Source organism: Olea europaea, unplaced genomic scaffold (genome assembly GCF_002742605.1).
Source record: "Olea europaea var. sylvestris unplaced genomic scaffold, O_europaea_v1 scaffold1063, whole genome shotgun sequence".
NCBI lineage: Eukaryota > Viridiplantae > Streptophyta > Magnoliopsida > Lamiales > Oleaceae > Olea > Olea europaea.
In genome coordinates, this window is record NW_019227980.1 from 171,824 (window position 1) to 185,610 (window position 13,787).

The 13,787-nt window shown below is 35.7% G+C and overlaps 1 protein-coding gene across 5 annotated transcripts; it reads left to right on the forward strand.

Moving 5' to 3' along the window:
• The first annotated feature begins 1,090 nt into the window (after positions 1 to 1,090).
• LOC111373038 (LRR receptor-like serine/threonine-protein kinase FEI 2) lies at positions 1,091 to 13,782 on the forward strand. Of its 5 annotated transcripts, none has more exons than XM_022995497.1 (6): positions 1,121 to 1,346; positions 11,311 to 11,399; positions 11,774 to 11,909; positions 12,800 to 12,871; positions 12,948 to 13,019; positions 13,703 to 13,782. In XM_022995497.1, exons 2-6 carry the CDS (start codon positions 11,318 to 11,320, stop codon positions 13,776 to 13,778), a joined length of 438 nt encoding a protein of 145 aa, XP_022851265.1. In that variant the 5' UTR covers positions 1,121 to 1,346; positions 11,311 to 11,317; the 3' UTR covers positions 13,779 to 13,782. The 5 variants fall into 5 exon arrangements, with proteins under 5 accessions (XP_022851266.1, XP_022851265.1, XP_022851262.1 ...); XM_022995494.1 differs by having other exon boundaries at positions 1,122 to 1,346; positions 11,192 to 11,399; XM_022995495.1 differs by having other exon boundaries at positions 1,122 to 1,346; positions 11,224 to 11,399.
• The last annotated feature ends 5 nt before the right edge of the window (positions 13,783 to 13,787 follow it).

A 13,787-nucleotide genomic window follows, 5' to 3' on the forward strand; every position in this document is an offset into this window, starting at 1 on the left:
TTTGGCTTCTTTTCTCGTCCACTTGACCATCGCACTCTCGAATCTTCGTCGTGAGATCTGATATAACTTTGAAGTATTTTCACTTTAGTATCCAAACTTTGAATTTCTTGTAGTTGAGTCTTCTCTTCATCATTTTTCCCCAATTCTTATTGCATAACAAACATAATATATGGAATTAAGTCATAATTTATCAAAAAATCCAATAAACACTCCCATTTAAAGGCTTAAATAAGTATACAAAATACATTTATCAATTAGTGTTGCTAATTGTAGTAGAGAGAGATAATAGAGAGAGATTGCGATCGACATAATATGGCGGTTAAGGAGAAGACCCACTAGAGTTGTTATTGTAGAGAGAAATGATAATGGAGAAAAAGAGTAAGGAAATAAATGATATATAAAATTTTTAAATAATATTTATATTTGATTTTGAAAGAAAAAGAGAAATACTTAATTTTTGAAATTGATATTTATAATGTAGGATTTATGTGATTTTCTATTTGGGTTTATAATGTGGCCCAATGAAAAACCATGACCTAAGCAAGCTTGAGGCTCTTGGTTCAAAAATCTAGTAAGGATCAATAACGGTTCATTTGTTTATTAAAGCTTTGTTCGGTAGTGATTTTGAGAATTGATTTTTGATGATTAGAAAGAAAAGTAGGTTATATCTGTGAAAAAGTAAAAAATGATGATTGGAATAATAAAATAACGATTAAAAAATTGATTTTTTGTGGTAAAAAATAGTACCAAACGTACACTAAGCCAAATATGTTGATTGAATAGGATTAGGGTATGATTGACTAGGTTTTCGATTGAACCAATGACTTGTTTCGAGTTTTATGATTAAGCTTATAAGTAGATAAATTATTTTTGTCAATATAAGATCAGAAAGAGAGAGAGAGAGACTTAGATAAATGAACTAAGAACTGTAAATTTGCCTTTGGTCCTCTTTAATTTGTTTGGCAAATTGATCTCGGCCCTGGTCTTATCAATAATCAGAACAAAAATCTCCTCTACGGACAGCGCAGGCGTCGGTCGCATGTGTGTGAAGTCACTACCACACGTGCCGCTCTCTCCATTTCCAGTGGCTCTCTGATAAATGCCCTTTTAATTCGAGCATCTCTTTCTCTCTCACACACTCAAACACATTGCTACTACAGGCCAAACATATACATACATTTATTTCTAGAGAGAGAAAGTGAGGCCCCTTTTCATTTTTTGTTGCCACTACACAACTTTACAGCTCAACTCTCAATTTCCTGTCTCTCTTTCTCTCTCTCTATTTCTCCTTTCAGCTCGACTTCATAATCACAGATCAAATCTACAATCGACACTGCCTCCACCAGGTATTTTGTTGTTTTACGGGTTTTTAGGTAAAAATTCCTCAGTTTTGCTGATTTTAATCCGGCATAAAATTGATAAGCTCACTTAAAAATTGCCCAAATTGTGAAAAAATTGGGTCTTTCGAATTCTTGTTGATAATGGGTGGTGGAATTATGCTAAGAGTGTCGCTTGCTGACCGTCTGAAATGTTGATTTTGATCTGCTTTTTTATGAATAATTGATGAAATAAAGTTGTTTTTTTTTATTAATGTATTGTGTGGAACTTTTATATTAGTATTTACTATTTTTTTCTGGGCATATCAATAATTTATTGTTACTGATGGGCAATATGGCAGAGAAAGTTTGGAGAAGGAAAATAATTTGATACTGAGCATGTGTTCGTGAATAGTGTAGTTTGGTGCATTCTATTGCAATTAACAGCATGTTAACAGTTATAAGACACTGAACTTATGTATCACTGACAGAAATATTGATAAGAGAGATGGGTATTACAAAAAAATTTATATTTTGGGAACTTAGAAATGCGACGAAAGAATCAAACTTTCAAAATTTCTATCTATAAACACTCAAACTTTCTAATGACTTTTTTGTTTATACTTTGATTAATCAATATCTCACGCTTATATAGAATTGCTGAGCTAATGTTCTTGAGTATAAATTTTGCACGATCAACAATGGCTACTATACTGGCAATGTGGTGTTGTTAGTTTGTAGCTCTATGGTATTCTGTGATATCTAAAGAGAAGAGAAACGGAAGGAAGTGGAAGAAAAGGCTATTTGAAGGGCTGGAGCACATTATTTGTATTGATTTTAACTGAATATTCACCTGCTCTACTGTTGGTGTCGCGTAGAATTTGCCAGTCACATTATTTGAACCTGTTGCTTCTGCTAGGAGGTTGTTCAATGCAAGGAAATGTTTAAAAGGGACAATTTGGGATTTGCATACCATTTTAAATCTGTCGGATAATTTTCTAACCCACGGTCTCATTTCTTTTCTGATGTAATTATCATCCCTATTATTTTCATTCATTTTATTCTATCCCTTCTTTTTTAGCTTTTAATTGAAATGATAGTTTTTTGAAGACTGAAAGATTTGTATATAAAATTCATTAGGCTTGCTATTACTTCGTAGATGCTGTAGATGAAATTGGAATGAGATTATAGACAAAATTGGAATGAAATTTCTGTTTACTGATATTAACAATGTTTCCACTACTTTTTAGTACATAAGATGGCTAATAAAAGGAAAAAATTGCTAACTAAGGAAATAATAAATCAATCCTAACAATTACAATCTGTTAATTCTCATACTTAACTCCTGTCCAAAGATAGTCCACGCACACACACGGTTTCCTACACTCCACCTCAAGTTGAACTATAGATGTTGATCATGTTCAACTTGCAGTTAAGATCGTTAAATATCGGTTGGGATAATTATTTGGTGAAGATATTTGCAGTTTGTTCTTTAGTAGGAACATACGTCATACAAATAGTTCCATTATCCACTTTCTCTTTGATAAAGTGTCTGTCTACCTCTACGTGCTTAGTTTTGTCATGTTATACTAGATTGAGAGAAATGTTGATGGCTGTTTTGTTATCACAGTAAAGTTTAATGGGAAGTTCCAATTCAACTTTCAGTTCCTCCAAGAGCTTTTTTTATTTATTTATTTATTTTATTTTTTATCTACAACCCTTCACATATTCCTTGTGCTACATCTCTAGATTCTGCCTCTGCACTACTTGCTATTACATTCTACTTTTTGCTCCTCTAAGTTACCAAATTTCCTCACACAAATGTACAGTAACCGGTGGTGGATCTTCTATCTTCGATTGATCTAGCCAGTTTGCATCGGTAAAGACCTCTACTCCGTTCTTTTTACCTTTTTCAAATAATAGTCCTTTCCCAGCCGTGCCTTTTAGATATATAAGGATTTTGTATGTTGTTTCCAGATGAGCCTCCTTAGGAGAATGCATATATTGACTTACCATGTTGACTGTGAAAGCAATATCAGGTCTAGAATGTGAGAGATAGATTAGCTTACCAACTAATCATTGATATCTATTCATATCCACAGTGTTCCTTGTATCCTTTATTTTTCTTACCTCAATAGGTGTATCACTGGGTTTGCATCCCAACATGCCCGTTTCAGTTAAAAGATCAAGGATGTATTTTCGTTGAGAGATACTAATGCTCTTTTTGGTTTTGCAATCTTTTCCCAAGAAATACCGCATTTGCCCTAAGTCTTTTACTTCAAATTCGGTAGCTGAGCACTTCTTTAGTATTTCCATCTCCATTATGTTGTCTCTTGATAGAATTACATCATTAACATATACAATTAGGATCGTCTTTGTACCATCCCTAGATTGTTGGAAAAACATGGTATGATCAAATTTCCCTTGCTGATATCCTTGCCTCTTCAATACATTTGTAAATCTATCGAATCATGCTCTCGATGATTACTTGAGCCCATATAGAGACTTCCTTAGTTTACCTACTTGGTTCTCTTCATTTCCTGTTTTGAAGCTTCGTGGTATTGTCATGTAGACCTCTTCTTCAACTTCATCATTTTGAAATGCGTTCTTAATGTCTAGTTGTTGAAGGGGCTAGTCCAGATTCACTACTAGAGACAACTGAACTCAAACTGTATTTAGTTTTGCTACTAGTGCAAATGCTTCAGCATAGTTGATCCCATAGGTTTGTGTATACCCTTTGGCAACTAAATCCAAGTATTAGGAAACTTTCACACTTGAGACACCAAGAGAGTTAGAAACATTGAAAGGACCTGATGAGAATGCCCTTGTTTGATCCCCATTCTTTGGTAAAAATACATTTTTCAACAGTGTTTTGACACCATTTCAACCACATATTTTTCAATAAAATAATATTACACACAAATCTAAAATTTTTCCTTATTTTTTAACCACACACTTCACATCAATACACTATTCAAAAACTCATTCTATCCCCTAAAATGGGGCTCAAACAAGGGCAATGTCTTCATCCAAATCATATTCACAGATAATGATGATTTACCCATTGTCCTCAGGAAACAACCTCGGTTATGTACTCTTCATCCTATTTCCAATTTTGTATCCTATAATAAGCTATCCAATGAACACACACTTGATTGCTCGTGGTTCAAGTTTGTTTCGGTGCTAGAGTGGACTGTACAAAGGCAGTACATCCAAACACTTTTAGGGTTAAATCTATTTTTAGATGGGACGTTAGAAAGTGCGTTTGAAATTTTTGTATAGGTGACTTGAAGGAGAGGACACGACTAGGCATACGTTCGATGAGGTATGTAGATGTTAAAATTGCATCCCACCAAAATGTTTTGGAATATTTGCAGTAAACATTATGGCACGATCAACTTAAAGTATATGTCTATTTTTTCGCTTAGCCATCACGTTTTGTTGGGGAGTATTGATACAAGAACTCTGATGAACAAATTCTATGTTTTGTTAGGTAGTCTTGCAGAGTGGTATTGAAGTTCTCGGATCCATTATCAGTGCGTAAGATTTGGAGTTGTGTTTGGAATTGAGTTTGGATCATAGAATGAAAATTTTCAAACACTGAGTGAACATCTGCTCTCTTTTAGAAGTATACCCAACAAACCCGAGTGTGGTTGTCGATAAACGTGATGAACCATTTTGTTTGGGTACGATTAGGGATGTGAGAAGGTCCTCATAAGTCACGGTGAAACATGGCAAATGGTGTAGATAGTTTGTATGTGGAATATGGAAAGGATGTACGCTGATGTTTAGCAAATTTGCAACTTTCACATTGAAGTTCAAATGAAGAATTGTTTATAACAATAGATGGAAATACATGTTTTAAGTATGGAAGACTAGGATGACCCATTTTATGGTGCCACAACATAAGTTCACTATCCCTAGAGACAAATGCAGAATTACCGCTAGTATGTGGACCTCGATTGCTTACATCAGCTTCCTCGAAGTAGTACAGCCCCCACACTCTTTAGCACTGCCAATCGTCTTCCTAAATGAAAGGTCCTGAAAGGTACAATAGGAAGTGTAGAAATTAGTAGAGCAATCGAACGTTTTTGTTAATTGACTAATAGACAGTAAGTTGCATGACAGATTAGGAACATGGAGGACAAAATCTAGTATTATGTATTCAGAGATTTGGATACTCCCTTTTCCTGCAACAGAAGATCTATCGGCAATTTTCACCTTAACATCCTCGGCACATGTTGAGTAAGTACAAAATAGTTGATACGAATCCATCATGTGATTGGATGCACCAGAGTTGATGATCCAAAGGTGTTGGATTTTATGCGTAATATTAAAGAGATGAAAAAGAAAATCAACACAAGAATTTATGTAGTTCGGTGGTGTGCCTACGTCCACGAGAGTGAAACGGAAATTTCTTTATTCAGTAGTGAAAAATAGGGTTACAATATTATTTATACTAATCCTAGCCCGGGTCCATATAAGATTTTAATGCCCATACAGGAAATACCCTTGTACCGTGTATGAGCCACATGCACAACAAAGGGGTTTTGCATTTTGAGGTATTTAAGGCTTTCAAAAAAGTACCTTTATTTGCAAAGGAACTAGTGGGACCTTTGGGAGGAGTCGAACCAGAGGATTAAGAGCTAGAGAACATTCGATAAAGTTGTTCCAATTGTTGGTATTTATTTGGTCATTTGCAGTCCCTTATAAAGGAAGGTCTATTATCTCTTTTCTACGTCATTTTTGGGAGCCCAGTGTTAGGCTCATTTTTGAGTTACCCGTTCCTGGCCCACTATCCTTCACCCTAGCATTGGTTGACAAATTCTTTGGCTCATTATTTTTCGCTTTTAGAACCGACACTTCACTGGAGGTCTTGATTGTCTCCTTCATTAGCACTAACTGTAGCGCTTCCTTTCCGTCGAACTTCCCCAAGTACTTCATGAATCGCCAAGCGCTCAAGCTTCATTACTGGGACCCATGCTTCGTTTTGGCGACTGCCATGACACCTACTACGGCCGCCGCAACCTCCGAATCCATGGCTGAAATCGCCTCGGTCTCCTATGCCTCTCTTTGCCATGCTGTCAAGTTCTTGGGTTCGAATTGATGAACTGAACTTGGTTTTAAAATTGGACGTTTCGGAGGTCATCGAGTTTCTGCTATTAGCGTGGACGTCCACCATTGATTGACTAGGTTAGAGATATCTCCGCTTTGATACCATGTAGATAACATTGGAATGAGATTATTGACAAAATTGGAACGAAATTTCTGCGTATTGATATTAAGAGGGTGTTTGACACCAATTTTTATGGAAAAATGAATTTTAGAATAGTAAATTGATGGAGAATGTGTGGATGAAAAATTAGGAATTTTTTTTTATTTACGTGTAATATTATTTTAATGAAGAATGTGTGATTGAAAAGAAGAGAGAGAGAAATGCATTTTGAGAAAAATAGGAATCAAACGGGGCCTAACAATGGTTCCACTACTTTATAGTTACATAAAATGGCTAATAAAAGGAAAAAATTGCTAACTAAGGAAATAATAAACCTACAATCAATTCCAACAATTATAATTTGTTAATTCCCATACTTAACTCCTTTCCAAAGATAGTCCACACTCACATGGTTTCCTACAGATGCTTGTTGAACATGGGTTTCTTATAGGCAATATTAGGATTAGAATGCTGATTTAGTGGTTTACTGAAAATATAGAAAGAAGTGCATTTCTTGTGGCTTTTGGTTTTCACATCTTATGAAGTTTCTGATTTACCTGCTGAGTGACCACACTGAATGTATGGGTTCCTATCTGTGGAAAGTAAACTGGTGGAAGGTTCTCATTTAAAAGTGAGGAATCAATTTGTAGGCTCCTTGTTTGTTGTTGAAGTTTATCAGGCTGTGGCTAGCTCAATGTTATGGCTGAGTACTTCTGGATCAAATAACAATCTTTATTATAAAATAAAAAGTTCAAAAAATGGTTTTGTTGATTTGGGACTGATGAGATTGTGGCTAGCTCAATGTTATGGCTGAGTACTTCTGGATCAAATAACAATCCTTATTATAAAATAAAAGTTCAAAAAATGGTTTTGTTGATTTGGGATTGATGAGATTGATGCGTATGATTGTGTGAAAGATTACAAAAGAGAAAAGAAGATGATATCGAGAATCCAGAAAGGCATGAATGATGAAGTTATGGGAATCGTATCTGTAATTTGATACGTTAACGTGGATCTTGAGTTGAGTCACATGCATAATGGCATGGATAGGGCAGTGATTTAAGTCACACACAGCATGACTTTGTTAGGTTCACAGGTCAACTATTTGAAATAATAATGACATAGAATTTGCGTGGATGTATTGAGAAATAATTCATGCGTTTCTAAATGAGTGCATGCAATATTTATCAAGAGAAACATGACAAGATCATACTGTAGAGATAAATATCCTTTATATACGCACAACTTGTGTAATGGAGTCGAGCATGCAACTTTTTCTTTTCAATAAATTTTTTTAAAGTTTGCTCTCGTTCCATCTCCCATCTACAACCATAATTCTTTGAGTAGTACACTCCTACTTGAGCTGGCAATTGTTTGGCAACTTGGGCATTTTGCTCCATTTATTTAGGCTTCAAAGTTTTTCAAGCTAGTAATTGGAGTTGAGTCATTTGTGTTGGTTAGACCCCTCGTGGTGTTATCCACTTGAGGAAGCACGCACTTACTGATCTGTCCATTGATGGGCCATGAATAGACAGTATTTGAGTTCAAAATTTGTAACATCCCTTTCTACTCTGGATAGAAGGAAATTATTTGAGTGCCTCTTCGTGAAGTTGACCTCACATCTGATCTTGTCCAACCCCTCTCTTCTGAGCCTGAGTTGGCATCAGATACTGATGTACCTCCTGATCCGGGTCCTCGACGATCTACCCGTATTTCTCGCCCGCCTGATAGATATGGTTCTTTTCATTCATTTGCCACTACATTGACATCTATACCTCCTCGTTATTCAGAAGCAGCTAAACATGAATGTTGGCGGAAGGCTATGGATGTAGAACTTTAAGCACTTCAGGATAATCATACTTGGGATGTTGTTCCTTATCCACCCAATGTCAAGGCTATTGGTTGTAAGTGGGTATATTCTATTAAGCTTCTTTCTGATGGAACTCTGGATCGTTATAAAGCTCGCCTAGTTGCTCTCGAAAATAAATAGGAATATGGGGTAGATTATGATGAGACATTCGCTCCAGTGGCAAAGATGACTACAGTGCGCACTGTTCTTTCTATTGCAGCCTCTTAGGGGTGGCCTATTCACCAAATGGATGTCGAAAATGCTTTTCTTCATGGTGATCTCAAGGAAGATATTTACATAACATCTCCTCCGGACCTTTTTTCCTCTTCTTCACAAGTATGTAAGCTGAAGAAGTCTCTTTACAGGCTGAAACAGGCTCCTCGAGCATGGTTTGAGAAGTTTCGATCTACTTTGTTACAACTTTCTTTTATCCAGAGTCAGTATGACTCCTTCCTATTTCTTTGTAAGACATCTACAGATATTGTTCTTTTACTTGGGTATGTGGATGATATTGTTATCGCTGGCACAGATTCTGGTTTGATAACTCAACTCCAGCAGCACCTACAGGCTTCCTTTCACATGAAGAATCTTGGTCCTCTAACATATTTTTTGGGCTTGGAAGTACACACTGATTCCACAGGTATATTTTTGAACCAACACAAATATATTCAAGACTTGATCACTTTGGCTGGTCTTCAAGATTCTTCATCCGTCGATACTCCTCTGGAAGTCAATGTTAAATATCGTCGTGAAGAGGGTGAGCTCCTTCCTGATCCGACTATCTTTCGTCAATTAGTTGGGAGCCTCAACTACTTGACCATCACTAGGCCTGATATATCATTCGCAGTCCAGCAAGTCAGTCAGTTTATGCAAACTCCACGACATCTTCATCTTGTGGCAGTTCGTAGCATCATTCGGTATCTCCAAGGTACTCCTCATCGTGGATTTTTTTCCCTTCTGGGTCTCCTATTCGTCTTGTTGCATTTAGTGATGCAGATTGGGCCGGTTGCCCTGATACTCGTCGTTCCATTATGGGTTGGTGTACGTTTCTTGGTAATTCTTTGATCTCTTGGAAGAGTAAAAAGCAGGCATGTGTGTCTAAATCTTCAACTGAATCCGAATACCGTGCCATGTCCGCTGCCTGTTCTGAGATTATGTGGCTTCGTGGGCTTCTAGCTGAACTTGGCTTTCCTTAGTCTGATCCTACACCCCTTCATGCGGACAACACGAGTGCTACTCAGATTGCTGCAAATTCAATATATCATGAGCGTACAAAGCATATCGAAGTAGATTGTCACTCAATTTGAGATGCTTTTGACACAAATATTATTTCTCTTCCGTATATCTCTATTGATCTACAGATTGCCGACATATTCACCAAAGCCATGACACGACAACGTTATTTCTTTCTTGTGGGCAAATTGATGCTTCTTGATCACCCAGCATCAATTTGAGGGGGGATGTCAATTAGATAGAAAGAGTAATTAACGCCAGAATTAGAGATGCTTTGTATGGCTTTGTATAATAGTTGTAATTGGTAGAAAATTGCTCAGTTTCCATTCATGTACAGTGATAGCTAACATTCAGCTATGTAATTTGCCTTATTATTCGTATATATACAAAGGAACCCTCACAATGAGGATTATCGAGTCAAAAGGATAAATTGAATACCTTGACAATAGTTCTCTCTTTCTTCCTTCACACGCTCTCATAATTACACTGTTTCATAAGCCATTCAACAAATTATATTTAGGTTTCAAAATAATAGGTTGTAGATTTAAAGTCTACCATTCTATAATATATGTGCAATTTTGAATCTTAATTTTCGAGAACATGCTTTTAGAGTGACCAATAAATGTATGATGGGTGTTAGAGAAGTATCCAGTGAGGCAAATGCATTGAATTTTCAATTTAAATATGAACATGCTGAAAGGATTGTCTGACACAAACACTCTGCCTTATTGGAAATTTCCGTTCCTTTAGTTTTCTTCAATCAATGTTAACATAATTCTGCAGTTGATGGTGCTTAATTTGAAAATGAAGTAAAAAGATTTAATGCTTTATGAATGGCACAGCCTCAGATCTCATAATTAGGAATTTAAAAAGAAAGAATGGAAGCCACAGAGATGTGACTGTGGGCTCGTTGAATGGAAATTACTTTACTCGAGGCTACATTTCTGTTAGAAGGCCATGCCTGAAATTCAATGGTGTTTCTGTTGCTCTGATTATTATGATAATTGTTTTGTTCAGTCAGGAAAACTATTTGTTAGATCACATCAATTACATTCCATGGGTCCTCAGGCGGGGCAGTCTTATATGAATAATTGACTATTAAAGTTCATTCATGGCATATTTTATCTGAAAAAACATCAATATGGCAGATGAAGTTCTGTTGCATTTGTTTTGAATTTTGTGAATTATGAGTAGGAAAAGTTGGTTTCCTACACAAACGCGAGGGTTCAATTTGTGAGCATAATGCGGTGATTGATTGCTTTTGCCAACCAGGGTGAACAGTTCATTGACCCTATCGATATTTGATCTGTCATATTGAACATTTAAAACAAATTTCATGCTCTGTAGAGCACAACTTGTGGTTGCATAGCCCAAGAACTTGACTGCTACCGATCATGACCCCACCATGCATTTATCATAAATACAAAAAGGTCTCTTTTTCATGTGCATCCACTTGCTGCCGTCTTGAAAATTCCTTTGATGCATATAACCAGAGAATATAAATGTGAAGATTTTTTCTTCTATTCCTTAATTATAAATATTTAAAAATATTACTTTTGTTTCCCGGGGGATCTGAAGTGGCTGCCATGTGGCTTTTGTTGACTTGATAACTGCATGATCAGAGGAATATTATGGAGCTTTGTGCATAGATGCTATGTAGTGACCTTGTTTTGCCTGATTAGAGCTACAATGGGCAGCTTCCGCATGAATTTCCAGCAACCATTGCTTTTATGTACTCTATTGCTTCACGCTTTGGCAAAAGAAACTGAGGCTCTCAGTCCTGATGGTATGGTGATTTATTTTTTGTTTGCTAATTTCTTCCATTTTGCACGGGTACTTATGTATAGACCGTCTAAAGATGTTAAGAGACATCTCTTTTCAATCTAACTAAATATAGCATCTACATAATAAGAAACACCATGACATACAAGTCTACTGCAACTTAGAATGTATTTAATTGTTTACCTTCTCTTCCCTCAAGTATAATGAGCTTCTACTGCCTGTCAGAAATTTCATTTATACAACTCAACAATAAGACATGTTGGGATCACAGCATCTGCCAAAATTATTGTCGTACAATTATTTGCATAGTCATGCAAAATACTGAAGGAAATGGGAATGCAAAATTATTATACTTGAAAAAATGCTTCCAATTTTCAGGAGAAGTGCTGGTCAGCTTTAGGACAGCCATCATTAGTTCAGACGGAGTCCTGCAGCAGTGGAGACCAGAGGATCCTGATCCATGTGGGTGGAAAGGGGTACAATGCGATCCCAACTCGAAGAGAGTTATAACCTTGTGAGTTCCACAATGTTTCGAGATTTCTTAAAGACAATTTTTTTGTGACATATATGTAGGGGCTTGGAATGTACAAAGCTTTAATGCTTATATGACTACGTTAACAAACGTAATATTTTTTTTTCTTCTCTCTTTTTGTTCTGTCTTCATTTCTCTTTTGTAAAGTCCTCAAATAATGTCACTTGCCTGAAATAAGCAGTTTCTGGTATGTTAGCTAAATGAATAATTATCCCATTTCTCAAACAACTACACATGAAATTTATTGTTATAAAACTTCAGAAATCTGATAAAAGACAATTACTTCCATACATGATATTCCTATAACATTGTTAGTATTACTTACATAGACTAGAGTACACCATTTTGCAAGAACATAGATATACATCCATTCTATAGCACTTCTAAGTAAATGGAGTATTGAAATTTAAGATTCAATTTCAATATCAAATTTATCATCTGGACGCTAACATGAAGAAAGTACTCTTTTAACTTGAGAGCTGATCCAACAATCAATTTATGAAACAATTTTTTAAATCCAATTTTGGTTTAGCTAAGAAAATTGATACAAATATAAGTTAAAGTCAATAATCAATTTTAATGCATTTCGCGGGACCCACAACTTAATCATACATTTCATCAACTTTGATAAAAGTTTACCAAAAATTTGATTTTTAGCTAAACTAAACAGGGGCATATGGTTTCTTTCTTTTCCTCTTTTCTTTCCTTAAAATTTACAATGCGATAATATTTTGCCTCTTTTTTGAATTAGAATTTTTTCCAAAGTTATTGAAATTTCAAGCTTTGGATATCAGGAATGTGCACCTGGTTTGATGGACAGTAGTTTTTATGCAGAAATTTACTTCTAATAATTGGTATCACTAAATGTCCAGGAGCCTCCCCAACCACAAGTTTAGTGGACCTATATCACCAGATATCGGGAAGCTAGAAAGTCTGCAATTTCTGTATGTTTCTTTTTCTTGTTCTTTCCCATCTATTGCTATACCTTCTATTGATACTGTGATAATTATATGTTTGTAGAGCTCTTCATGACAACAATTTATACGGGTCAATCCCTCCAGAATTGGGAAATCTTACAAGGTTGCAGTCAATGTAAGTATAATAGGGAAACTATTTGTTTGAAGTTGACCATAATGTCAATATTGCTGACAAGCTCGTGTTCAGTAATTTGATCCCGAGGATATAATCTAAAACATGGTATTTATGCATCACAAAGTATTTGAGATGCCTAAATCTTAATTCTTTTAATCATTTATTAATATCTGCTCTGGAATTTCCTGCAAAGAACGGTTGCAGTTAATATAAAACTTCTAAAGGGATTGGTTACAATTTATGACGACGCTAACATCTCAAAAAATATGATAGCTGCTTTGCAGTCATTGAATACTTTGTCATAAACAGATAATGCCTCATGCTAAGGTAAAGTTGGTATCTCTATTGACTGCGTTTCGTTCATTTATAGAGGAAAGAGTAAAAAGTTATATGTATTTCTCAAAAAGAAGCTCTATTAGTCATGGTCTTGGGGTTGCACTGGTTCCGCATCTGCCTTGTACTGTAATATTTTTTCCAATGTCTTTTTGCCCAATGAACAGAGACGTGTCTGTTTGATTTGACTCAAGATAATTATTAGTCTGAGTTTTATACAAATTATTGAGTGATAGCTGTATGAGAAAAAAGGATGATACATTGTTGCTTCTTTTTCTAATTCATCACTGTTGTTTTCTCTTTTTAGTTTTCTGTGTCATGTGAGGAATTCTTGATTCTCCTTTATACAGATTTTTGCAGGGTAACTACTTGAGTGGATTTATTCCGAGTGAACTGGGGAACCTTTCTCAGCTTGAGAATCTGTAAGTAATTTTA

What these genes read in the sequence shown, in the direction of transcription:
- LOC111373038 (XM_022995494.1), top strand. Translation starts at nt 11,228, where the DNA reads ATGATCAGAGGAATATTATGGAGCTTTGTGCATAGATGCTATGTAGTG. An exon ending in CTAGAAAGTCTGCAATTTCT is followed by an intron (nt 12,872 to 12,947) that starts GTATGTTTCTTT and finishes ATATGTTTGTAG; the next exon opens with AGCTCTTCATGACAACAATT. An exon ending in CTTACAAGGTTGCAGTCAAT is followed by an intron (nt 13,020 to 13,702) that starts GTAAGTATAATA and finishes TCCTTTATACAG; the next exon opens with ATTTTTGCAGGGTAACTACT.